The sequence below is a fragment of the Mirounga angustirostris genome, unplaced genomic scaffold (genome assembly GCF_029215605.1).
Source record: "Mirounga angustirostris isolate CCGP_5_RB_7025 unplaced genomic scaffold, mMirAng1.0.hap1 SCAF_4, whole genome shotgun sequence".
In the NCBI taxonomy this organism is placed as follows: domain Eukaryota; kingdom Metazoa; phylum Chordata; class Mammalia; order Carnivora; family Phocidae; genus Mirounga; species Mirounga angustirostris.
The window spans coordinates 186,290,646-186,316,902 of record NW_026991712.1 but is presented as its reverse complement, the minus strand read 5'-3'; the positions used below and the strand labels follow the sequence as shown (position 1 = coordinate 186,316,902).

The 26,257-nt window shown below is 57.9% G+C and overlaps 1 protein-coding gene across 12 annotated transcripts in view; it reads right to left on the bottom strand.

The window, feature by feature from the left end:
* The window catches only part of NPHP4 (nephrocystin 4), a 115,632-nt gene that overhangs the window by 1,173 nt on the left and 88,202 nt on the right, over positions 1–26,257 (bottom strand). For 5 of the 12 annotated variants that reach the window (XM_064590044.1, XM_064590043.1, XM_064590045.1 and 2 more), the window contains 14 exons: positions 23,948–24,108; positions 21,165–21,342; positions 15,783–15,908; positions 13,103–13,314; positions 9,195–9,421; positions 8,751–8,937; positions 7,606–7,689; positions 6,557–6,670; positions 3,573–3,729; positions 2,936–3,021; positions 2,290–2,375; positions 1,188–1,359; positions 406–585; positions 44–187 (listed from right to left, as the gene is read on the bottom strand). In XM_064590044.1, coding sequence (XP_064446114.1) covers positions 44–187; positions 406–585; positions 1,188–1,359; positions 2,290–2,375; positions 2,936–3,021; positions 3,573–3,729; positions 6,557–6,670; positions 7,606–7,689; positions 8,751–8,937; positions 9,195–9,421; positions 13,103–13,314; positions 15,783–15,908; positions 21,165–21,342; positions 23,948–24,108 — 2,114 coding nt within the window. The remainder of the gene's footprint in view (positions 1–43; positions 188–405; positions 586–1,187; positions 1,360–2,289; positions 2,376–2,935; positions 3,022–3,572; positions 3,730–6,556; positions 6,671–7,605; positions 7,690–8,750; positions 8,938–9,194; positions 9,422–13,102; positions 13,315–15,782; positions 15,909–21,164; positions 21,343–23,947; positions 24,109–26,257) is intronic. The other 7 variants (XM_064590049.1, XM_045898843.3, XM_064590050.1 and 4 more) reach the window with 5 other exon arrangements.

The following is a 26,257-nucleotide window of genomic DNA, read 5'->3' as shown; positions in this document are numbered from 1 at the left end:
CCCCCCCACACGCAGCCCTCCACACCCCGCACAGCACCCGCACCTGGAAGCAGTCCTCCCTGAACTGCAGCAGGTCAGGGTGGTCGCTGTGCAGGTGGTAGGTCCTCTGGGAGGGGTAGGGGTTGGTGTAGGTGATCCGCTTGTTGGCGCCTTTGCCTTCCCCCGCGGCCAGCGTGATCTCGAAAGCCTGTGGAGGCAGGGGCAGCAGTCACCCTTCCTGAGCCTGCTCTGTATGTGCCACCTGACTTAGGGCATCTCCCTAAATATGACAGACCCCCGCTGCGGGGGCTCACCATACAGACGCAACCCACACCCCTACCCCCAGGCCACAGACTACAGAGGAGGACACAGGACCAGGTGACAGTCAGGTGACATACCACCCATACCCCGTGTGCCCCTCCAGACCTTGGAAATGAGAGGTGGACGGCAAGAGAGGCACACGAGCCACGAGGCCACCAGCTGGTGGTAGTCCACGTCGACCAGGTTAAGGTGGATGAACCGGCTCCCTGCTCTCTGGGGCCTCACAGCAACATGCAGATCCTGCACCCCGTGAGGTGGCAGCACAAACACACCCTTGGGGTCCGTCTTTAAGAAGAGCAGAAAAGAAGCGGGTCAGGACGCAGTCCCTCACACTGTACAGACCAGGCATTTCCTGAAACCTGCAGCTCAGGGCACAGAGAGAATCCCAAGGGAACCCCCGCTATTCCGGGGGCAGGGGGCCCACGTGGCCTGCGTGAGGTCAGAAGGGGCCCGAGTGACGGTGCCAGATCTGAAACCAGACCCAGCCACACCGTCAGGCTCGCAGCACATCACGGTCCGCATCACGATCTGTGCGGGCAAGCGGCCTCCGTGTGGCCACGGGCCCCTAAGCACCAGAGCTGCCTCAGCAGAGGGAGATCTCAACGAGCTCCAGCTCAAAACCCTGGCAAGGAGTCTGCATTGCCCTCATTATCCAGACGCATAATTGTGGCTAAATTAATTCCAGAGCTGCTATTAATATTTGCCTTCCAATAATTTTTCTAAAAAGTGGCCTTTGGGGTTTATATGTCACTCATCCCATGATGGCATATCCAATAAAAGGCAATCTGAATGAAGACTCTACCGCGAGTCTTGTCCACAGGACCCACGCCGTCCGTTCCCAGGGTGGGGTGAGGAGGGGAGAGGCCAGAGAACACCCAGTGACCCACCTTCAGCTCCTGGGGGTGCGAGGTGAAAGCCTGCACTCTCCGAACCGTCTGTGTCCCCCGAAGGACAAGGGACAGGCGGGTCTGCTGGCCTGTGACACAGGAGACGTCCACGCGCTGCAAGGAGTGAAGGTGGACCTGCCATATCTGGACAGGGGTTGCCAGCCAGTTATCCCTGTGCAGGACAGAAGCGGTTATCAGGGCTGGTGAGGACAACAGCACCAACCGGGAGACAGAAGCCGGGAAGAGGCCGAGAAGGTGGCCAGGAGGACAGGGGCCGAGGAGACAGGGTGAAGCCCAGCTGCCATCACCCTCGCAGCCACCTTCCCCTCACTCTGAAGGCCCACTTTGACTTTGCACCACAACACCCTACATGAGTGACAACGTGGGCTTCTGCCAGAAACGTCACAGTCCCAAACCAGGTGGCTTGGGGTGAAGCCCGTGGAAAGCAGGACACGGAAGAGTCTGTGGGCTCAGAGGTCACGCAGGCCAGAGCTCGTGGGCCCCATCCTAGCTGCCTGGTGCTGCAGGACAATACCAACCCTTTCCTGTAAGTGGGGCTCAGTAACCCTGCCCCTCGGGTGTCCACACAGCCCGAGACGGGCACTGAGCGCAGTTATCCCCTGCCCCATTCCCAGACATCCGATTCAAAAGCCCCCAGCCTGGCCAAGTTTTAAAAGATCCTCCCTCAAGGGACCGGAACAGGAGACTTCCAAGGAAAAGGTACAGGAACAGGGTCATTTCAACTGAGTGGGAGAAGCAGGAAGGCGATGTGATCACCGTCTCAGGCATGGAAGGATAATGACTGCCACCTTCCCTCTCCCCTGGTCGGAACCGGGCACTGCACTGGGGCAGACGCCGCCTTGGGTTCCTCTCCTTGGTGGGCTCTCCACGCGTCCCCCAGGCCGCTGGTGCTGCTCCGATCAGAGGGCGCCCTTTGCGAGTCCCCTGCCAGCCCTGGAGTCTCCCGTCCCATAGCCAAAGGACCGACAACGAGCCCCGTCAGGAGCTCGGGAAGAGCCCAGGCCGGCCCTTCCAATGCTGCAGCTGCTTCCCACCCCCGCCCACCCCTCCAGACCTCTGGAGGTCGTGTTCATGGACTTACGCGTAAACAGTGACAAAGAAGTCTTTGCTCTCCGGGCTTGGCCCACTAGCCACCTTCAGGAACACATCCCGTGGCTCCCCGAGGCCCTGGCGGACACGGGCGCACCCTGAGAACACCGCCTGCCTCCCCACTCCGAGCCCAGCCCCCTGAGCCTGCATGAAGCAGAAGCAGGCGGGAACCAGGCTCCCTCCCTCCCAATAGGTGTTTAATTTTCCGTATTAGTCAGAATTCACTCTTCTTTTTTTTTTTCACTGCAAAAAAGAAAATCATTAACTTCTTGATTTCATATTGAGTTCAATAATTATATTCTGCAGGAGATTTTATCCAATTTCCTAACCAGTCATAACACAATTATTGCCCTTATTCTTTACACAATGGCAATTAATAAGTGGCTTAATTACCACTCACTTTATTCACTTTGCTTCCTGCCTTTTTTTTTCATTTAAATTCAGATAATCAAAGAACTGATCTGCTAGCAGAAAAGATGAAAACTCATGCATAAAGCTTCCACAAGGATATCAAAATACCCCGTTAGCACCTTAGAAAGATACCACTTAACTGAAAACCTACAAGGAAAAGGCTGCCGGAGGCCAGGGGGCTCAGATGACGGGGGGGCTGGCTGGGTGATGGGCTCGGCAGAACTTACCACATTCTGGGTCTCACAGATGACGTTGGGGTCGCTACATCGGACGTGGACTGGGGGTTCCTCACCAGGTCTTCCCACGGGAGCACCTGGGGCAGGGAATATCAGAACAAGCGTCTTTTCTGGACAGGCCTGGGCCACGTGTTGTCACTGTCTGGGGCAGGCCTGGCCTGTCACAGGTACTAACAGACCCCTGCTGGGAGACGGGTGATGCCACCCTACCCCAGTCCCGCCTGCGTGGGCACCGGCACTCCCGCCATTAGCCACGTCCTCGGGGACCTATCCGAAGGGAGTGACCAAGAGTGAATGGGGGGACTACGGAGTAAGGTGCCCGACACAGAAGACGCACCAGACCAGGACCAGGGAAGTGACTGAGCAGCCCAAGGCACGAGTGAACCTCAGGCACAACCCTCGGGGCCATGGGTTTTAGGAGGTAGAATCGGCCCGCCCAGGGCATCTCAGAGGACGTGAGGTCACCATTTCAAACGACAAAGGCAGGTGGAGAATTTACAGGTGGGTCACAGGCTGGAGTAAGAGCATCACGGGATCACATGATGATGCCCCTTGTCACTCTCAGGGAGAAACCTTTTCCCATCTGTTGAACTGTCAAACGCCAGCCGTGGGGACCGATGGGACCTGCCTGGAAGTGTGTGCAAGGGGGGCAGGCGGATGGCCTTCTTCAGGAAGGTGAGCTCTGGGTGGTAGAAGCGGAAGACCTGGTCCACCACGTGGGGCTGAGTCTCCACGGTGAGGCGGAGCACGGCGATGGGCTTGCCTCCACTGCCCCGGAACAAGACCTGCCGAGAGAGCAGACGGCGCCAGCGTCAGCCCCGGCCCGCGGGCCCGCCGAGAGCTGTGTGCGCCCCGCCAGGCTCCGCGGGGCCCGCTCCCCCCGCGAGGTGGGAAGGCCAAGCACTGTGAGACGCGGGGGACGGAGCCTGCAGCAGCATGCAGCACAGGGGTGGCGCGTGGACGTGCTCTCGTGACGCACGCGTCGCCAGTTCTCGTAAGTACGGCCCACGCCTCGACCGCCAGCTACAGGGTGTGCGGCCAACATCGACATGCCCTCAGCCACCGTCCCACCCTCCGGCACGCCCGCCGTGCGCGCGCGGGGCAGCCGCTCCGAGGGTCTGGCGTTAACCCGCCAGGTCCTCGCGGGTGGTAGCGGAGCTCTTTGACTGCAGACGGTCAAAGGAGGCTGTCCCTACACCAAAACGGCTAGAAATATAAACTTCCTTTTTTAAAATAAAAGTTACTGGGGCGCCTGGTGGCGCAGTCAGTTAAGTACCCAACTCTTGGTTTCGGCTCAGGGTCAGGAGACTGAGCCCCACGTTGGGCTCCGCGCTCAGCGGGGAGTCTGCTTAAAATTCTCTCTCTCTGCCCCTCCAGCCCCCGAGCACAGGCGCGCGCTCTCTCTCCCTCTCTCTCTCAAAAATAAATAAATCAGGGTGCCTGGGTGGCTCAATTGGTTAAGCGACTGCCTTCGGCTCAGGTCATGATCCTGGAATCCCAGGATCGAGTCCCACATCGGGCTCCCTGCTCCATGGGAGCCTGCTTCTCCCTCTGACCCTCCTCCCTCTCATGTGCTCTCTCTCTCTCTCTCAAAAATAAATCAATCAATCTTAAAAAAAAAAAAAAGAAAGAAAGAACAGGTATCTTCATTCCCCAGCTCCGTCTGGCCCTGAGCTCTCCAGGCCCCTGAATGAGGGCAGGCACGCAGCCCGACAGCCGAGGCGACCTTCCCACATCGATGGAGAACTCAGGCCTCCAGACAAACCTGCCACACGGGGAAGACGTGTTTATCGTGAAATCTTTTAGATGTACATAGATAAAAGGCTATCTATGTAAAACTCTGTTTAAGTCATAAATCGTAAGAGGACGGCCACCACGAGCCCAAATCCCCGCTGGGCTGGACCCCCCACCCACACTGCTGAGCTCCGGGTGCCCTGCCAGCCCTGCCCAAGGACACCCCCTTCCCGACTCTGTGGGCACTGTCCTGGCTTGGCTTTGCTGTTTTCCCACCTTCGGACCTTTACGCCATGCTGTGCTTGGTTGTGCCTGTCTGGAGCTCGGCCTGAATGCCCTCCCCGTCTCGCGTGCGCTCGCTCAGCTGGGAGAGAGGCTCCCGCAAGCGCAGCGGCCGCCCACCTTCTGTGCCGACACTCTGGCCACAAGTGCACCACCACACGGAGACCACGTGTGTGTTCAGCTGCTGCGCCTGCTACAGACCGGGTCTCCGCCCCAGCCACCCCACCTTGCCCTCCCCTGCTCTGGCCCCCACAGTCCACAGTTCTGCTCCCCTGGCAGCTCCTGGAAGCACGGGGCACAGCCAGGCTCGGGATGGAGGGGATCCTCTGGTCAGCCTCAGCCAGAGACCCATCCTTGTCCAACAATGCTGGGAGCACCCTCCTCTGCTCCTCCTGTGCGGGGTCTCAGACTTACTGCCCACTCTGCACAACCGAGTTCTAGTATTTGCAGCTTCAGCTCACTGTTCCCTAGCACAAGGGGGGCAGGTAGCCACTTCCGGCCATGTCTACCTCCTAGAAAATTTGGAGTTCTGGTTTTACCATTCCAGTGACCTGGTTAATACGTGAGCAGTTAACCTAGTTAACAGTGCTTCGAAAGGGGCGCCTGGGTGGCTCAGTCGTTAAGCATCTGCCTTCGGCTCAGGTCACAGTCCCAGGGTCCTGGGATCGAGCCCCACATCGGGCTCCCTGCTCGGCGGGAAGCCTGCTTCTCCCTCTCCCACTCCCCCTGCTTGTGTTCCCTCTCTCGCTGTGTCTCTGTCAAATAAATAAATAAAATCTTAAAAAAAAAAAAAAAAAAGGGGCGCCTGGGTGGCTCAGTCGGTTAAGCGTCTGCCTTCGGCTCAGGTCATGATCCCAGGGTCCTGGGATCGAGACCCGCATCGGGCTCCCTGCTCGGCGGGAAGCCTGCTTCTCCCTCTCCCACTCCCCCTGCTTGTGTTCCCTCTCTCGCTGTGTCTCTGTCAAATAAATAAATAAAATCTTAAAAAAAAAAAAAAAAAGGGGCGCCTGGGTGGCTCAGTCGGTTAAGCGTCTGCCTTCGGCTCAGGTCATGATCCCAGGGTCCTGGGATCGAGACTCGCATCGGGCTCCCTGCTCGGCGGGAAGCCTGCTTCTCCCTCTCCCACTCCCCCTGCTTGTGTTCCCTCTCTGTTTCTCTCTGTCAAATAAATAAATAAAATCTTTAAAACAAAAAAACAACAGTGCTTTGAAAGGGATGGCGGTGGCAGAGAGCAGCAGTTCAGCGCCCAGTGCCTGCCTCAGACGAGAAGCAGCAAACATACCCCTGTGCGTTCATACTGAGACTCCAAACACTGACCGCCTCTGGAGGTTGCCAGGGCACAGTTCATTACTCTGAACACTGATAAACAAAATGAAAGAATCCAACACTTATCCTGACTTTCTGGTATAAAGTGTATTTCAGGGCAACCAAACTGCTGGTGGGGAAATTCTTGTTTATGGCAGAATCCCAGCTAACAAGTCCAGGAAGAATGAAAGAAGTGGAATTTCCCCATTTCCCACCCTGAAAATGTGTGTGGGCAATGAACCCGAGGGGAGAGAAGACACGGGGCCCTGGAGTCAGTGGGCCCGGACTCACCCAAACCACACGTGAGAAGACAAGTAAGCACAGGATGGACACTAGGCGACTCGGAGGGTCTGCTGCTGATCGGGGGCAGGGACAGTGGCACACGGCGAGGCTAAAAGTCCTTATCTGTTAGGGACACAGACTGACCTCATCACCGGTGAACTCAAAAGATTTCTGGGGTTTGCCTTCAAACTCCAAATCCATGTACGGAAAATGTACTAGCCTCTCAGATTTCGATAGCCCTACATAAACAGCTGATATTCCTTAAGCAAGGCAAAGCTGCACCTCCACATTAAGTAAAATAAAGCAGTTTCCACTGGTGACGGGGCCGAGGGCACAAGAGGCCACCACAGCGAGACGGGAACACAGGCCTGCAGTCGGAGCCGGCTTCTCATCTGAGACTCACTGAAATAATCTGTTCTCGGGGCGGGGGTGGGGCAAAGTCTTGCTGCTTTTGTTTTTACTTTCAAACTACTTCAAAAAGGCATATTTGTCTGCCCAAAAAAAGCTTTGGAAATTCCTAAAAACAAGTGTCCTGAGCTCCCCGTCAGGACATCCTACAGACAAACCTGCCTACCCTATAGGCGGGAATGAGCATTCCCAGAAGTAACCCCACAGCCCCCACACTGATCCTATGGGCCGTGGGGAAGCTGTGGGCGAGGGTCAGGGGGCCAGTCTAGCCCCCGTGTGTGCTGGCCGTGTGCTGGGACAGCTGTACTTCCAGGGCGTGGGGCAGGCACCCAGAGCACCAAGGGCCGCAAGGGGCAAGTGGCCAGGGAGAGGCTCCCAGGCCGGACACCCACGCAGACGCCCTACCAGCAACGCCTGAGGCAGCCACCGCTCGGTCAGCACAGGAAGAGTCCACCTCCACGGGCCTGCTCCACCACCACCGCCCCCCTCCCCCCACCACAGGAGGTTCAGTGAAGGGCAGAGGGCCAGGCCCCAGCAGCGTGAGTAACAACAGAAGTCGTGAACATCTCACTGAGTCTGCTCAGGGGACACCTGGCTCTCACTGCAAGACCCTGGGACCGTCTGGGGTCGCAGGTGTCCTGCCCTCTTACCTTGGCATGCTTAGTGGGCATTGCACTGGACTTCTGGGGCGACCTGGCGTCCGTGCCCTTCTCAGATCGCAGCTCAGCAGAGGCCTGTGAGAAAGCAGTCGGCACCGGCAGGTCACGAGATGGGAGTCGGTGGGTGAGGAGACCTTCTAGCTGCAGGACTTCTCCCTGTAGGAACCGCTGCCCCTGGGACCGAGGGCTCCCGTGCACGGTCTCATCTGCTCTCATAATAACCATGTGGACGGCCACTGTCACAAACCAGCCTCACTATCCCAAAGAGGGAGCAGGGACTGCCAGGAACTGTGAAGGCCCACCCGACATGCAACCCGGCTCCACCTGAAGCCAAAGGCCTGACGTCTTCTTCACTGTCCTTACGACCTCTTGCCCAAAAGTGCATCCAAAGAGTCTACACAGGATTCTGTGAGCCTCTGAGAGCTCCTCGAGCCCATTTACATGAGAACCACTATGCTACAGAGCTGACCCCAAAAGCTCAGTAAGAAAGATAAAACGCGGGGGCGCCTGGGTGGCTCAGTCGTTAAGCATCTGCCTTCAGCTCAGATCATGATCCCAGGGTCCTGGGATCGAGCCCTGCATCGGGTGCCCGCTCAGTAGGAAGCCTGCTTCTCCCTCTCCCACTCCCTCTGCTTGTGTTCCCTCTTTCGCTCTGTCTCTGTCAAATAAATAAAATCTTTAAAAAAAAAAAAAAAAAAGAAAAGAAAGATAAATGCATGCCCTGCGCCCCCCACCCCCACCCCACCAGTCACACGGCATGTACCACTCACATCCATCACTGGAAACCTCCAAGCCTGCATTTCCTACAGACAAGCGAACACTACAGAACGTGGGCAGACAGCATTAACTACAGAACACAAAATGCTGGAAAGTGTCAACCCATCAGCTCTCCCGAGGTAAGGGAGAGGTTCTATACCCGAGAATTAAAGAGCACTCAGAGGGGACGGTCTGCCCTTTCCCGAGGCCCACTGTGTGCATGCTCGCCTAGGGACTGGCAGAGCAGGTGACCACCCCAAGGCTAAGCGGTCTGAGCAGCATGGAGGGACACGCAGAAACGCCCCCACATTATTTAGCCAAGTGGGATTTTCCCATGTGCCTGGCAAGCCCGTCTGGCATTGGAAGAATGGCCTCCTCACCTGCACCAGGGCCGGCTGCCCCACAGAGAAGGTCTGGTATCTGAAGGGGATGTGGGTGGTCTCCCTCGGGCGCAGGAAGATCTGCGGGGCAAGACTGCCCCGCAGATGGAACATATCCTCCTCCACCGGCGTGTGCAGCTTGGCTGCGTCTTTGAAGTACCTCCACTCCCGACTGTCCTGGATGATGCTAGAAGGCAGGGGAGACACGGGCTCAGAGACCATGCTGGATGAAGCTAGAAGGCAGGGGAGGGGACACAGGGCTCTGAGGCAAAACTGCTCTTCCTGGTGAGTTCCCTGCCCACCCACTGAGAGCTGGAACCCAGGACAGTGGGCGAAAGCCGGGATCAGCGGGACCCTTGAACGTCAAGAGCAGCCTGGCTTTCATTTCAGGGAGAACCCAGAGTCACCCCAGGTGACCCAGGCAGGCCCGCCGCTCACTCCCACCTGAGCTCGGGATTGTCCACCTCGATGGTCACTGTGTGCTGCATGTTGTGGGGGTTCCTAAGGGCAAACTCGAAGAACTCGGCAGTGCCCAGTGTGACGTGGATCGTGTGCTTGGTGGTGATGGCCAGGCTTAGCGCGCTGGTGATGCTCTCCACCTTCGTGCGCTCCCGATAGGCAGCAATGACCTGCAGGTCGCGTGCGTGCTGTGCACGGATGCTCTGCTGAGCCTGGGGGACACAGGTGCCAAACCAGGGCTTGCTCTCCTTCTCAAGGGCCGGTCCGCCACCTCCCCCACTCCCACCCTGAATACCAAATTTCTTCTGGGAATCACCACCACCCACTTCCTCAGCCACCTGGGCTGGATGGGACTGGCCCACCCCCAGGTCCAGAGGACAGAGAATGGGTCTACACGGCGCTCCTGGCTTCTCTCTACCCCGCGGCGGTCTCCCCTGTAGGAGGCAGGGTCTGCCCTGCATGCTCCCATGAGACTTCAACTGCCCACAAGGCCAACTCTCCCCGTGGCCTCGAGGCGGGCATCTAGACACAATGGGGAATTAGAAGCAGAGGTTTCTAACAAAAGAGGATAAAATGGCCTCAAAGCTATTAAGACTGGGGATGGGCTCACTGGCCAGGTCCCCAGTGTGGCAACGGGAGCCCTGTCTTCGAGCAGGGGCCTGGCAGACCTGAGTCGGGCCAGAGTTCACAAAACTGGCATGCTGCCTTAGTGGGGCTCAGCCACGGGTCCTTCATCCACCTCCTTCCTCGACACCCTGACTCACTGGGCTTGGCCCACATGACGTGTTCTAGAGGCTGGAGACTGGCCTATGTTTCTGTGTGACTTATACTAAAGAGTGAGGTCCACCCAGAAGGAGACCCCACACCCCGCTCCGCTCCATCTGGGGGACCAGTCAGGCCCCGTGCTGAGAACCTCTGAACACTGAGGAGGCCCAGACATCAGAAGGCAGAGGCTGTTTGAATGCCTTTGGACTTCAACTCAAGAAGTAAGGACCAAATTTGGTTTCTGACTTAAATTACTTTGGATATTGACTTTCCAACATCCAAAACTTTGGCCTTCCCCTCGCATGGGGATTGAAGCTGAGCCTTTAATTTCTCCCTGGGGATTTGAAAACAGGAGGGTGGTCATGCTCATATTTGAGGCCTCCCCACACAGACACAGATGATTAGAGCTTCTTAATGGAGTGAGGGATGGCCAGACATAATTTAGGCTGAGAAATAGAGCACAGAGGGGCTTTTCAAACTTGAACTGAGACAGTGCATTATTCTGACCCACTCCCAAGTTGCAGGGACAAAATCTGGACTGCCCACCAGTGGACGATCCACCCCAGGCTCTAGGGGAGAGGCTGGGGGCAGAGCACAGCGACACCACTCCCCAGCTTACTGTAGACCAGAAGGTGAAAAGCCACAGGTAGAGTCAACACGACCCTGGGGCTCGTGAGGAGGGAAACTCCTTGCCTGTCCTGTGTCCTTCCGTACCATGGAGGAAGCTGTCAGGAAGCCTGGCACCCCTGGCCTCCCTCCAGCCCACAGGACGTGGGGCGACTTCTCTGACAGAAAGCTCTGGAATATGAGCCAGGCAGGCATAGCCCCGCCCTCCCTCAACTCTTCCCTTTGGGACCGACCGGCGTGGACGCCGCATCAGGTGCTCACGCTGCTCCTCACCGGTGGTGGGTTAGTGGCCTGTGGCCATACGGCCTCACCCAGGCGGCTCGGGTCCAGCATTAGCTCCACACTCAGTGTCACCTTGACCGCAGACAGGACCCGAGTCCCAGGGTCTGCTCTACCCATCACTAGAGTCATCAGTAACAGCGGTGACACCTGGGTCTCTCCCTACCATACTCCTGTCTGATTTCTCAATCCATTCACAAGTCAGGCAGGCAAAGGATAAGGACACTTACTGGAGCCCTTGGGTCCCCACAGGCAGCAGAGCCCAGGGACCAGGTCAAGGATGAGCACAGTACCCAACCAGAGCACGGGACTGGCGAGCCTTTCGCTGGGATTTCTGGAAATAAAGCTTTCTATTCTGTGGCACTCAGCATGGGATGACTACATGAAGCAGGGTTACTGCCGCCAAACTGCTACTGTGAGGGGTGATCTGGGGGCTGCAGGGGCGGGCAGAGGGCGGGGGTGGGGGGCTGGTCCCAGGGGCCTGACCACCCCAGGCCTGCCTGCTGGGGCACCTGCTCAAACACGAAATGGCTGGTCCGGAGTCCAGGCCAAGGGCCCTGGGGACCCCGCTGCCACACAGACTGCAGCCTCAGAGGACCCCCCAAACCAGGAGATAGCCTGCCAGCCGTTCTCCCCAGGCTGGGGGGCCCATGGAGAAGGTACCCAGCTCACGGTCTTCCCACGGCTGGGGCTCCGCCTGCACACAGCGGCTGACGCTGACCAACAGCAGCAGGTGGGGCCGGCCACCGTCCCGGGCACCACAGAAGCTGAGCCACCCTCGTGAGGATGCTGGGACTGTCCCAACACAGGCATCTGGCCCCACTCTGTGCTCCACCACTTTCCTGAGAAGCTCCCAGACCATCAGCATCCCCGGCGGCTCTCTGCCTCCCGATGCACAGCCCCCGGGGTCCGAGACCAGCGGACTGCATGAGCGCATCCGGTGCCAAGGACTGGCCAGGGGCTTAGCTCCTCGGCCCTGAGCGCCGCTCCACTTCCGGCTCTCATCAGAGGGCCCGCTGACTTCGTGAATTCACAAACCCTTTTTCTGAAGAAGGCTGTGAGAACTCCAGGTGGGGGAGAAACCACTGCCTACTCGATAAAACAAGTCACTTTCACCTTACATTCTGCAGGCCGCTGACCCAGGAAAAGCATGAGAATTTAGTGGAACATTTTCCTGTATTTAGAAATCCAATTACTCCCAAATTCACGGCTCTATTCAGAATGAGGGCTCCGAGCTGTGGAAACTCTACCAGGACACATCAAACAGGAGGAAACCCACCAACACCAGGGGAAGAATAGGACACCAGCAGTGGCAGCACCTGACTGAGGACCTGTCGTGCGCCGGGCCCGCCACCCAACGAGGGACGGCTGCTGGTGAGCCCGGGCGGCAGCCGACACAGCCAAGGTGCGGCTGGGCCACCAGCTCCAGGGGCCCCACCCTCAGCAGCTGCCATAGGGGAGGAGGCCCATCCGGACCCCAGCCCCACAAGCTCAGTCTGGACGCCCCCCACTGGGCCCTCTCCTGGGCCTCTCCTCCTCCATCAGACCCAACAGTCTTGCTCGCTGGCCTGTTTCCGTCTCTCTCGCTACACCCCACACCTGAGGGCAGGAACCTTCCCCAGCTGCTGTGAGCACGAAGGGCTGAGCAGCGACGTCCGTTCAGACACCTGCCTGCCTTAATGTAAAGGGTGATCCTCAAAGACCTTCCTCAAGGCCCCTGTAGCATCGTGATTCCACAAACCCATCAGGTACAACCACTATCTCCTCCTAGGTCTATGATGCAAAATATGGTAGGGTCTTCTCTAGATTTTTAGACAAAAATGGGAATTTTTCTGGTCAGAATGAATTACTTGATTTGCACTGATGACCCATTCACAGCTCTGACCCCAAACCTGGGGGCCCCTCAGAATCCCCTCTAGAGCCTTCTTAACAGCCCAGGTTATGGACACGCACGTGCATGGCCCAACTGGACACAGGATCTCCAGGGGTGGAACCCAAGAATCAGCTTTTATAAAAACTCTCCAGGTAACTCTGATGTGAAAACCTCCCTTGGTGGCTGAGAGGTCCATCTCCCCTCCATTCCACAAGTAGGATTTGGGAGGGAGAGAGAGAGAGCCACGCAGGAGAAGAGGAGAGAGAGGACGAGGTTGCTTTCATTCACAATGACTGCGGCCCCCACACGGGGACACCCGGGGGCAGCAGGAGGTGGACGAAGCCCTCACCAACATGCTGGCGCCCCAGCAGCTGAGCTCTCCTCTGGACTCCTGAAGGCGCACGGACCTCATCCGCTCCAGCTTGCGCCTGCGGACAGCGTCCCCCTCGTGGCCGGCGCCCTGGGGCCCCTTGCTCCTGTGCTGTGTGTGCGTGAACAGCATGGCGGCCAGCTCACGGTCCACATCAGCCAGCTTCTGTGCTTGAACCACATTTTTTACTGCTGAAAGGTTCAAAGAGGGAGCCAAAGGTTAAAGTGCAGAATTTACGTTCTTTAAGCAGACCCAGCAACAAGCTTCCGGCCACCTCACCCAGGAAGGAAGTTCAGCAGGCACCTTGCCCTTTCCTGTACCTTCTAAGACGCTGATAAAGATGGTAATCATATAAGCTGGTCTCCACAGCATCCCCCCTTTACCAGCCTTTCAAATAAAGGAATTCTGATCTTGGTCCTTAGAGACAAATTAATACACCATTACGTGACTTTCCAGAGGGAAATGAAGGTCAGTGTTCGAGAAGCTGATGCTCTCTGGGTTCTCAAGGGCTGCTGACACCCTCATCCAGGACGCAGCCCCACTGGCGAGAGCCTCCTGACTCGGGGACCACTCTGAGCTCTCAGGACACCACCCCACCAGGTCCTCAGACCCACCCTGTGTGCTCAGATCAGGAATCAGGGGCTCTGATGAGCTGCCCACTTGGCCTGAAGCCCAGGCTCGGGTTCGGGGGGCCCTCAGACCAGGCCTGGCTCCCGAGCTCATGCCCCTGACTACACCCAGCTGCCTCTAGACAGCCTGGCCCCCAAGGAACCGACTCCTCTGGGAGACTCTGCTCAAACCCTGGACATACACAGAAGCCATGTGAGCAGACACACAGAAGCTGAAGCCAGCAGAGGAGCCACATTTTCTTCAGGTGACGAAGCATGGCACACGTCAGGTCACAAGCTGACATCGAGGTTCCTGGACCAGCACTCAAGCTGGCACAGGCGGGCAGAAGAGAAGGAGCACCCCAACTTAGGACTGGGCCCTTCCTGAGCCTCAGGCACCCGCAGCACCCATGGGTAATGAGCGCCCTGCTGAACCTGCTGGCCGGGTCCCACACCGTCACCCCATCTCCAGCCTCCGACTGAAGCACTCCATGTGGTGGTAAAGCAATCCTTTCCCCTGACTCGCCCACCTCTTCCTCCATCGCCAGTAACAAGGGCTATTTCCAGGTTCCTCACCACCATTTTAAAGCTGTTCAATTGCCTTTCAGATGCCATGAGTCAGTTTAGACAGGTAAAATGCCACCCCAAAATAATTTTTCCCATCTCGGGTGCAGGCATAGTGGGTGGGCCACCCCACCTCAGTCGGGTTTGAGTGGCCCGAGGCCCACAGTCCCGGGGGAAGGAGACAAGCAAGGCTGAGGGTTCACCAATGACCTCACCGGTCAGACTGTATCACCCAGTTCCAAAGAAACCAGAAATGGAACTCCAGTACTGCTCAGAGCCTGGAAGTACTTTCTAAAACTCTGCACAACTTCCTACTTGCCGAGCCTTGTCCAGTGGGGAAGATAGGCTCTCTGATGGAACTCCCCATCCTCTGTCTTTGATCCAACAGGGAGAGGGGGACCAGTGACTCCAGAGACCCTCCATTCGCTCAACAAACCCTCATGAGTTACAGCTCCCTGCACCGCCTGGCAGAGCCCCTGACCTGCTGGGCCCCAAGGTGGGGGCTTTCACAAATACCCCCAACCTGTTCTTGGACCAGCCAGGGACAGAGAAGCACTGGCCCCAAAGTGGGAATTCCAGATTCTCACCCAAGTTCACCACCCTTTACCACTCAACTGGCCAAGTCACCTGACACCCACTGCCTCGGTTTCTTCAACACTCAATGGGAGAACAGACGCTCAGCCCGCCGGGATCATGGACCTTGGACCCATCTGAGCATCAGAACCCCAGGTCCCTCTCCCGGGAGAACGCTCGAGCCCCCACAAAGTCTGGGCTGGAGTTTCAGGGAACGTGGGGTCCCGGAGGCCTCTCACCAGCCACAGTGCAGGGCCTCCCTCCCCGGGCACAACAGGCTCAAGGACAACAGTACTGGAGGACCGTCAACACAGGAAGCTCAGGGCAGCTGTGGATCCATGCCAGATGGCCAGCAACGTGGGGGAACAACACCCAAAGGGCATGCCCTGCTTTTCATCCCACCAACAACTTTGCATCCAGGTCTGTGGGTGATTTAAGGGGACAGAAAACTTCAGACGCCCCCTGCTGTGGACAACATTCTCCCCAAGCACAGGACCTACTTCCCAAGCTCCACGACTGCTTTACTCTCCCCACCGTTGGGACTTCAAATCAGTTTTTAAAAACCAGTCTTTGTTCATCCTACCCCTTCCTTCACTTCCTGCTCCCCTGCAGATGGGCAGCTAACCAAGAACACTTGTAGGATGATAATGTGCCTGTGAAACAGCCCAGCCGGCTTCCACAGAGCCTGCTCCAGAGCACGCCGGCTGTGACGCGTGCGCTGACCCGGCACGGCCCGAGGGTCCGGTGAGGCAGGGCACTGAGCTGGACACGACGGCCACTGCTCCCGCCCCCAGACCACACGTGTACCTGCATGCACACGGGCGGACACGCAGCCTTCCGTCTCTCGCTCCACCCTTTCCCCACGCCAATCACACCCGCACACGACCCACGTGCCCCCGCCGCTCCTCACTCACATCTCCGAGCCCCGCGCGTGAGGAGACTGCCTCCCTCGAAGTGGCTGGCTCCATCATTCGAGATGACCCGTGACCTGGAAGGTGGCAACGAGCCGGAATTTCTCACTCTCTGCTCACACCCGTGACCTAAAATAAAAACATCCCAGCAGAAGGTATTAACACCAAAAGGAGTGCGACGAGCCACATCAACTCCCTGTAGGGAGTTCTGGGCTTCTAAGGGCCCATCCACACCCCGGCCTGATAACACCCCAAAACGGCACTCAGGGTTCTGACTCTGCTTGGCAGTTGAGAGGCGGCCGGTAGGTGTGTCTGCTCTCCCTCGGGGCGTTAAAGCTCCAGGCGCTCAGGGCGCTTGCTCACACTCTCACTTCTGATCTCGGGAGCGGCCCTGGCAGCCCCGCTTCGTGGGACGGCTCACGCATTCCCACGCCCGCTACTCAGGGGAGGCCTCCATGCACGTCCACAAACATCTGACTTCAAACACACTTGAAGGTAAGAGAGCCTCGGCAAGCTAGAATCTTCTGGAGCTCTTTTCCCACAGAAGCCTTGGAGAGAAGCAGCAAGCAGCTTCAGAGGGCCTGCGCGAGCCCAGAGGCGGAGCACAAAGCACGCCTGCCCCGGCTGAACGGCCAACGTGTGCAAGGCCCAGGGGAGAAGGGCATCCTATCCTCGGAGCCCACGGCCCCTCTGTGAGGACAGGACTCCCCCCTCAGGGGAGGCAGAGTACAGCTGATGAAGTCGGATTCCAAAACGGACCCCCCAAGTTCTAGACGCAAAACGCTCGCGCTGTGGGCTTCCCCGATTCCGGCAGGATGGTGTTGAACACCCGCAGGCATGGGGCGTCCTGGCGATCTTTCTGGGAGCTGTTAGAAGAGGTACCCCTCCCCCCGGGTGCCCGTTCCCCACCTCTCTGCTGGCCTCCGCTCTGCCCCAGCGGACAGCGGGCTTCCCCGCTCAGCTCCGCCCTCCCCTGCGCCTCTGTCCTGTGGGCACAGGAGCACGGCCCTGACCGCAGCGGTGAGCTGGTCCTCAGCAGTGCTGACCAAGGTGACGTTTCCGTCTCCAGCTGCCTGACAGAAACGTCTCCCTCTCGACTGGCTCGGGAAGGGAATGCCTGTCCCGCCAGGGAGGTCACGTGGTCTCTGCCCTGCTGCCAATGAGGGCCGCCCCTGCAGACCCCAGGGGATAGCAGCTGGAGACCCCAAAGACACGGGTGTGACAGCAGACCATCCCTCAGGCGACTAGCAAGGACTAAGGCCCCAGTCTGGGTGTGGGGAAAAATGCTCGATTCAAAAACAACAGACAGACTGAAACCACCTCTGGCCAAATCAAGAAGTGATTTACTCGGCGCGTTTTAACGGCTGGCGGCACACAGGTGAGCAGAGTCTTGCCCCTGGGGACTTCCATTCTCATCGTTTTCAGACTCCTCTGGTCCTCTCGAGTGTTTTCTGAGAATCACACATCAGGCTGGCCTTCCCCCCAGGCTTCCTGCGACAAGAGCCGCTCCTGGTTATCTGCCCTGCAGCCCAGAGCGTCCACAGCTCAGCCAGCAGCCCCGGGCAAGGCTGGCACACTGGGTGAGTTCCGCAGCCCCCGCCAGGGAGATCAGCTCGCCGGGACAGGCGTGGCGCTCACTGTCTAGAGCCTTCCCTGATACAGCACCACACTCCGGGCCTGGCGAAGCCTGAGGTCAAGCCCGGGTTCTGCCTGCTGGGCGCGCGCCACGTCACCATGAGACGCCAGACGCAGGCCTGCCTCCTCTGCAGTGGGTTCCTCACCAGCCTGGCCACTAAGGCAGGGACAATCCTACCTGGGGTCTCTTCCTGGGGGGACTTCGGTGCCAGGCCCTGTCCTCCTGCAGCTCCATCCCTCCCCTGACGTCAGCTCTGTATGCGCAGTGCACACGTCCACCTTCAGGCTCAGACCTCCGGGCAGACACCACATTTGCCACCCCCGTCCCTCCCTCTGGCCCTGCGTCTAGAGTCCCAGCTGTTCTCCGTCTCTCCTCTGCTGGGAAGCACTTCTCCACGGGGTCTGCCCACCACCCACCCGCAGCTGCTTCTCTGCTCTTCCCCTGCAGACAGAGGGGCTGCTGAGTCCTCTGCCAAACACAGTCCTCTCATCTCCCTCGGGTCAGTTTACCCCCAACACAGCGTCACAAGGTCGTGAGGCTCATCCCCAAGAATGGAACCTGGTGTGAACACCACTTCGGTGGGATCAGCTGCTCACACCTCAGGGCCTGCTTTGTCAGTCCAAGTCCAGGAGGAACAGATTTGGAAGCAAGACAGGCTCTCACACTCGCTCATCCACCCATTCATGAAGCTCGCATCACCACGCCAGGCCACTGTGGCTGCTGCTGGGCGACCATTGCAGCAAGGAAGAACCAGCCGTGTCCCCCAGAAGCCGCCAGGCCCTGAGGGGGACAGACAAGCAAACAAGCAGACAGGCAAGGACAGACAGCCTGGCCAAGTGGGGAGGGGACAGCCAGCTGGTGCCAGAGCCCAGATCCCGGCCTGACATTCACTGCCCCGGTATCACCTGCTCTCCACGTGAGAGGGGACGAGGCGCCACCCAGCCCAGGTGCACCCACTTCCTGCCCTGAGCTCAGAGTCGGTCCGGACTCCCTGCTCTCAGCGCTGTTTCTTCCCGGTGTGGGCGGACGGTCTGGCAAGCTCTCCATCCCACCCTGAGGGTGTGCTCCGTCAGTCACCTGGCAGTGGGCACGAGCCACCTCCGCTCCCTGTCGGGACAACAGATTCATGCCACACCTGAGGGAACTTGGGAGCCCTCCGTGGCCTTCCCTGAAGCACAGGCAGGGAGGCCTTCCCCCATGTCCAGCTGACGTGCCCACGGCCTCTGTTCAGCCTGGTGATCGCTCCACTGGGACAGACGCACAGAAGCCAGGGAAACGGCTGCGGGTCAGGATCTGGTGCAGACAGCTCGGGGGGCGCGCGGCCAGCAGCCTTGGAGACAGGCTCTCAGGAGTCACGACTGTCACCGTGGCATGCGGGACCAGCAGGGCCACACAGTCACCTCCGGACAGACCAGGGCCGTCCCTGAGCGTCGCCGTTTCCTCTGGCGGTATTTGCACTCAGAGAAACGGTTTGTTTGGAAGCTGGGACAATAAACTACATCAGTAGAACGTATACGCGCTGACTCCGGGACCGGCCGCACAAAGGTGCTCACCTCCTCAGGGCACGGTCCACAGTCTCCAGCCGCTGTGGGCTTTCTCTCCCTTCAGTGAGACCTGGGTTAATCTGGGGACCCGCACATCTGCCAGGGGTGCAGAAACTCCCTCCAGATAGGCAGCGCTCCTGACGCAGTTTGCAACTACCTCGTTCCACAGCAGGAGCACAGCACGTCACCATGTCCGACCCCAAACCCAGGCCATCTGTCCACACCCACCCGGTTCTCCTTCAACCCTGAGAACATGGAGCTGGGGGTCGGGGCAGCCCCTTGCTCCCCTGGCGGGCCCCCCGGAAGGGCTGCAGATGAACCACAGTCACCCTGCACCACCAGGATCACTGGGATGGGAGAGCACGGTTCTCGTGACCCCTACATAACGAAAGATCACTGAGAGACACTGCAGACGAGGCTGCAGAGACCATCACGGAGCCTGTCTGAGCCGAGAGGCCGCGGGCGCGAGCACCACCCCTCCCTGGGTGCGGAGAGGGCGCCTCGTCTGCAGCCTCGCGCCAGACCGCACGCCTTGTGAATGCGGAGCCATGGAGCACCGGACAGGCACCGGGATGCTGGCCTGACCCTGCTTCTGTCCCCTGAAGCTCACCCAGCCTTATCTTGCCTGCCGCTCAGGGCAGAACAATCAGTTTCATAAAGAAATGAATCCACAACACTTTTTTTTCCCAAAAAATGCAAAATTGACAGAGGAAAGCACAGCATGTCCACATGGACCAGTATGCTGCGCACATCTGTCCTTTGTTAATCGCCCTCTGCGTCCGCACCTCTCGGGCACGCGTCTCCGACTCTCTCCCATGCGCTATCGCTCTCTTGCAGGCAAAGTATGGAAACGGCAATTTAAGATAACATATAATGGAGCTAATCTTTCTTCTGAAGATAAGATTTAAAACGTGGAGTCACTGCACATTTGTGGGCCGTGAATAAATATAAAAATAACCAATGCAATCTCAGACGCAAAATGCTTCCTGCAGCTCCGTCACTCGTAGGAGCCTCTGAATGATGTCTGCTTCTCACATGCGGCTCATTTCTTTCTCCAGAGCCTAACTGAGTTTTGCTGTTTCCATTTTGTCTGTTCTCCAGGCTGCCTCGGATCCTACCACTGTAAACAAGCAGGCAGAAACCTCCACCCTGACTTAATGAGCCGTGCACATTCCTCCAGCTGCAGCAGCCCCAGCCCACCCGCCTCCGTGCTGCCCGCCCGGGCGCATGTGGCCCATGGGGCTCCAGGCTTTAAAGTCAGCCTGGGCTTTGAGGAATGGAAAATTCCCCCATAAAACGTGAGAGGTTTGAGTCTCATCTAGACAGACACAGCTCCAGAAACTTCAAACAGCTTGATTTTGTCCTGCTTTCCATTTCACCCCGAAAAACCCCATCTTTCCATAGTCCCCTCAAGGGAGACTGAGTGGGCTTGTCCCCTGGCCCCACAGGGGCTCGCTCTGGTCCCCTGCCCTGTGGGGGGCACAGGCAGGCATGCCGGCCCCACATCCCCTGCTGGTCAGGGCCTCAGGGGAGCCTCCAGAACGTCCAGGCAAGTCCACTGTAGCCACAGCCAGCCCAAGGCCCTGCCACCAGCATGTGAGTGAAGGTGCACCAGGGCTGAGCTCAGTGTGTCCAAGAAGCAACCCTTAGACACCACCAGATGTAAGGTCAGGGTGCTAGGCTCTAAAGCAGTGTGCTTCTCTGTTCTCTTATCCCCAAGCTGCATGGAAGTTAAGCAACATTTCTCTCTCCTCTCCTGTGATGAAGTAGTTCTGTGGACTGATATTCCAGATGAAAATCTCTCCTGGAACCAGTCATTTTATCTGAGGATTGTCACGGACATGCCCCGTAGACTGCACCAAGAAATAAAATGTGGGCAAGCCTGAGATGACTAATGATCCCAAATCCTGATGAGAAATCAGGACACCAAACATCTGATGCCAGGACAGGCTCAGGGGTCAAGGACAGATGCTCGTGGTCAAGAACAGATGCCCAGTGGTCAAGGACAGATGCTCGTGGTTAAAGACAGACACCCAGTGGTTGAGGGCAGACTCAGTGGTCAAACAGTAGGAGTTTTTCTGAATTCCTATTGATTATGTGATGCCCACAGCAGGACCACTGCCCTGAGGGAGCTCATGCAGCAAAAGGGAAAATGAGTGGTCACCCCGGAGACGGTGTGAGGCCAAAGTCGCCGGGGACTCTTACCCACGTTGGCCAGCGTCAGATGCAGCCAGCCTTTCACCGCCGTGTAGACACCAATGGGCTTGACACAGCCAAACCGGGTCGCATCTGCACTCACCACCACATCCTGTTCGTATTCGGTCGCCACGACCTCAAGCTCGTGCAGGACCTGCACAGCCGGCCGGCCTTGGCGGAGCAGCTGCTGCAGGGGAGAAAGGCCCCAGTCAGAGGCTGGCTGAGGCAGAGCCCATCTCCTTCTGAAAACCTACGCCCTTGATACCAGGTCCTTCAAGCAAATTCTCTAATAAAGTGCACCCCAATTCACCCACTGAGTGAACACCACAGGTGCACAAACAGGCCTGGCAGCCACCCTCCTGGAGCCCCTTCTGTTCTGTGGCGAGAACAATGGGAAACGAGCAACGGAACAAGGCTGGGGATGCTGAGCAGACGCCATCCACGGTAAGTGAGCGTCAAGAAGGAGGTAGGAGCCAGGCAGGGAAGGCTGGGGGCAGAGTACAGACCCCCCCCACCCGGGGCCTCCGTGCGGCTAGAAGACAGGTGGCGGGCGGGAGCAGGGTCGCTGGGTAACCGAGGCCGACTGCGTGCCGGGCTGCCACGTGAGCACAGCTCTGAGTCAGAAACACACTTCCGGCAAGCTCTCGTCTGGGGAGAGCAGCAGAGCGTAACGGTAAAGAGCACAAGCTTCCGAATCAGAATTGGGCTAAATGCCTGGCTCGGCCACTGTCAGCGCAACTCGGGCCTCAGTTTCCCAGCCGGACACAGGGACAGTGCAGCGCGAGCGCGGGGCAATCAGCCACTGTCACTTTCGCCCTAACAACGCTGTGGTATTCGCGGGACCGGAGCCGAAGGTAGGGCACACCGTACCTCGAGAAGCTCACTGCAACGTCGCTCACAGGGCAACTGGCAAAAATCCCTCACAGCCAACAACACGAGCAGGGGAGCCAAGCCACAGTGCACCACACCTTCCAGAAAATCCACATACCAAAGGCACCTAACTAGCCCAGCACCTGCAGTCACAGGGGATTCGCTCTTCTCATCTAAATTTCCCATCTCTTCTCTATAAATTTTAAAGACTTTATTTTTAAAAAATAAAATTTAGGGCGCCTGGGTGGCTCAGTCGGTTAAGCGACTGCCTTCAGCTCAGGTCATGATCCTGGAGTCCCGGGATCGAGTCCCGCATCAGGCTCCCTGCTCAGTGGGAAGCCTGCTTCTCCCTCTCCCACTCCCCCTGCTTGTGTTCCCTCTCTCGCTGTGTCTCTCTCTGTCAAATAAATAAATAAAATCTTTAAAAAAATAAAAATAAAAAATAAAAAATAAAATTTAATTTTAATTTATGCAAGGGTCAATAACCACAAGAGCATTTGTTTCAGGGGCTCTTCGTGGAGGACAAGATAAAATAACTTCGCCTCCAGGTGATAAAACACAGGGACACAGGGCTCAGCTGGGGATGAGGCAGAAGCCGTGACCGTCCCCAGTTCACAAGGGCTCCTCTCTACCCCTCCAGTGCCCCTCCCTCCTCCATTCCCTCCTCCCTCCTCCCTCCATTCCCTCCATTCCTCACCCCTCTGTTCCCTCCCACTCCCTCGGTGCCCCCTCCACTTGCTCAATCTACGCAGCACCATGCCCACTGTGGGTCATGACTGTGCCAGAGATGAAGACTGACTGTCCCATCCCCACCCACCAGGATGTCATCAGCCAGCATCACAGACAGACAAGCAATGGCCACGACAATCCCGTGGGCACTGTGACCCAAGAAGGTCCGAGGGACCAGGGTGAGGAATGAGAACATCAGCCCACATCTGCCGAGTGCTCACCACGGGTGACCCCTGCCCTTGCTCCTCCCAGTCCCCTGGGGGCATCACCCCTCGTGGATGGACACCTGAGTCGGGTGGAGGAGGGATGGTGCAGCCCAGGTGAGCCCTCAGAGGGAAGAGGGGGAACAGGCAACCCCCAGAGGAAGAGGGGCACGGATTCAGGGGAGCTGCGCACACAGCCAGGCACACCACGGAACAGGAGCCGTGAGCTCGTCATGGTGAGGGGTGCCAAGGAGCGAGCAACGATGGGGCTGGGTCGCAAGTCTCAGTGACCACGCTGACGGCTGCAGGGGCAAGGCTCGGGGCAGGGGGGGAACCGAGGGGCGCCCGAGGCTGGAATCCGGAAGGAAGTCCACTAATGGGAGTCCAGGAGAGCGGGTGACTCTCAGAGATGCAGGAACTGGGGCTGTGGTGCTGTGCCCTCTCCACCTCCGCCCCGCAGGCAGGACATCGTGTCCCCAGTCCCAAGCCCAGGAGCTGCCGTGCAACTACGCTGACCCTCTTGGGAGAAACCCCAGGGAAGAATCTTTAATTAACACACGGATTTAGGATTTAGTATACGAGGAAGATGGAAAGCACAATTAGAGAAAGAATCAGATGCTAATTCTAATTACAATTAGAAAAGCACAATTCTGCTACCATAGCAGGCTTCGGGTGACCTTTGCACACCCCAGTAGGTCCCTCCTCCCTGCCCCCGCCCCCCTGGTGGGCCAGGCCGCTGCTCACAGGGAATGTGCATCCTCACTGTCCTGAGGGGGTGGAGGGGCAAAGGTGACCTTACCTGTGGTCGGTTTGTAGGAGGAGCTGACTGATGACAGAAAATATAACCTAGCATTGCACAACTGAGACTTTGTGAAAATCTTTGCCTTTGGGGAAGGACAGAATTTGTGAACAGTCAGACCACCTACGGAGCAGACCCTCCCAGGAGGGACACCCCACCCTAACTGGGCTCGGCCTTCGCAGAGCCACCACCTTCATCTGGACAGCCGCAGATCCCACGAGGAGCAAGGAGTCTCCATCCCAGACGTCGATCTGTAGGGTCTGGGTGGCCAGGTAGTGGGTGAACCAGCGCTGTTCTCCGGGTTTCAGGAAGCCAGGCTCCACCAGGTACTTGAGCTGAAAGCCAGGAGGCCCTGTCCAAAGAGGCCTCGAATGAGCCCAAAGGTGATTCGAGTCATTTACCATCTTTACATTTTGAAGTGATTCCTGCTGTGGTCACAATCACTAATTTCTGCTTCCATCATAACTACAGTTTAATTAACACATCAATCAAAAATGTCATAAAATACCCAAATTTACAAAATACAGAGTCACATCCAGAAGTCGACATTTCTTTCCAATACATACACTGAACTCCTCCCAGAATATGATTCATGGTTTTCACCGAGTCCTTGTAAAACAGTCTATCCTGAACAGGGACAGATGTCCTGATGGGGCTGCCCAGGGAGGTCACTATTCTGCGTGCAGGGTTTAAGGAGAAACATGGTCTGCTGTCACAACCGGGAGAACACACACACACGCAGAGCTCAAGCTGAGCTCAAGGTGAGCGGCTCAGAAGACCCCAAGTACGGCCCTAGCACAGAGCCTCCCAGGGCTGCACCCGGCTCTCAGGCTCCTCACTGACAGACGGGGTGGACTACAGCCCCCGCCTTTAGGCTTTGCCAGGTGGCATCACCATCAACTCTAAGTTGACAAAAACACCACGGAAGTCATCATTAGTTACAGTGCAGGGAGCAGCAAAGCCGGGGAACACATTCACACATTTCCCCCTTCCCATCAATAACATGTTTACGGAGCCCCCGAGGAGCAGAACACTGACTCGGGGGTGGAAGGGTGCGTGTTTACTCAGCACTGGGAGCAGGTTCCAGGCCAGGCTAAGATCCCCACCCCACCTCCCTCCACCTCAGCCCCGGGGTGTCCCCCTGCTCTCAAGACCAGAATGGTGCTTCCAGCTGAAGGAGGGACACAGGCTGGGAAGGGACACAGCACTGGGGGCTGACAGAAGGTGGGGTGGAGGGCCTCTCGTGGCCCAAAGGACACAGCGCCAGGACCAGCTGCCACAGGCCTGGCTCCCGCCAAGCGAGAGGTCACGGGGGCACCTCATGGAGTGGAGGGGCAGGAAGGAGTCAGGAAAAAGGCTTAGAGAGGGGACGGCAGTGACACCACACAGTGGCAGGCCAGTCCCTAGCTTCACTCTCAAGTGACCAGAGTCACAGGGCCAGTGGAGGCCAAGGACACTCACCACCCCGACCCCAGTGCCACCAGCCAGCTGAGACCCAGGTGGCCTGTGGCATCTGGTCATTGTCAGGACACCCCCGAACTGAGGGAGCCCTGAGGCTGGCTCGTCAGACGCACAGGAACAAAGACCTGTGAACACCAAAGCCCCAGCTCATGACAGCAATGGCGTCGCTCCCCCCCGCCAGGCCCACCTGGGCTACAGGAGAAGGAAGCGCTCAGGTACCGGCTTCTACACCGGTCAGACTTCTGATTCGAAGAGGCAGAACGGATTTGAACTCTGTGGGCCAACTTCCCAAATGACACTTGCGGACAGCCAGCCCCGGGACCGCCACACTCCACCGCCAGCGTCGCCCAGACCCACAGACTCCCCAACCAGAGTTCTCCTTGCTCCCCAGCGAAGCCTGTCCCAACTGGACCCTCCAGCTCCCCTCAACCAGCTCTTCCTCGCATCATCCCAGAGCGCTTCCCGGGCACCGGGCCCTTGCAACGCCCCTCCCGGGTCGCCTCCCACTCCAACACCATGACTGTATCCACTCAGCTGCCCGGTCCTTTCAACGCACCATGAATCCACACTCCACAGATAACTGTGGTGCCCCCAGCATGTGTGCCAAGCACTGCGCAGGAATAACATGGGAGAAGGGGACGGACAGGTCCCCACCTATGCAGCTCACGGTCACAGGGTGACACCCTGAGCCCAGAGCTGATGGCATGCTGAGTACCTGGGGGGGGGCATTTGGGGGTGTGGGGGCCATCCTGGTCTGGGCCCAGCCTCAGGGCTCTCATGCTGGAGGTGCCTAGTTCCTCCCCCCGCAGGCTTGGGCCCCTTCACTCCAGTATGGCTCAGACAACCGGCTCCTTGGTGGCCTTCCTTGAGGTCCACGCTCCCTGCAGTCCATCGTACAGCACTGCCAAAGCATCCACAAAGGGAACCCTGTGTCATCTCCATCCCACTCAAAAGTCTGCAATGATGCTGACCACCTACTCAACCAAGACTGATCCCAGGGGCAGTGGTACCTCCCCAGGGTCTGCTCAGGCCCCCAAGCT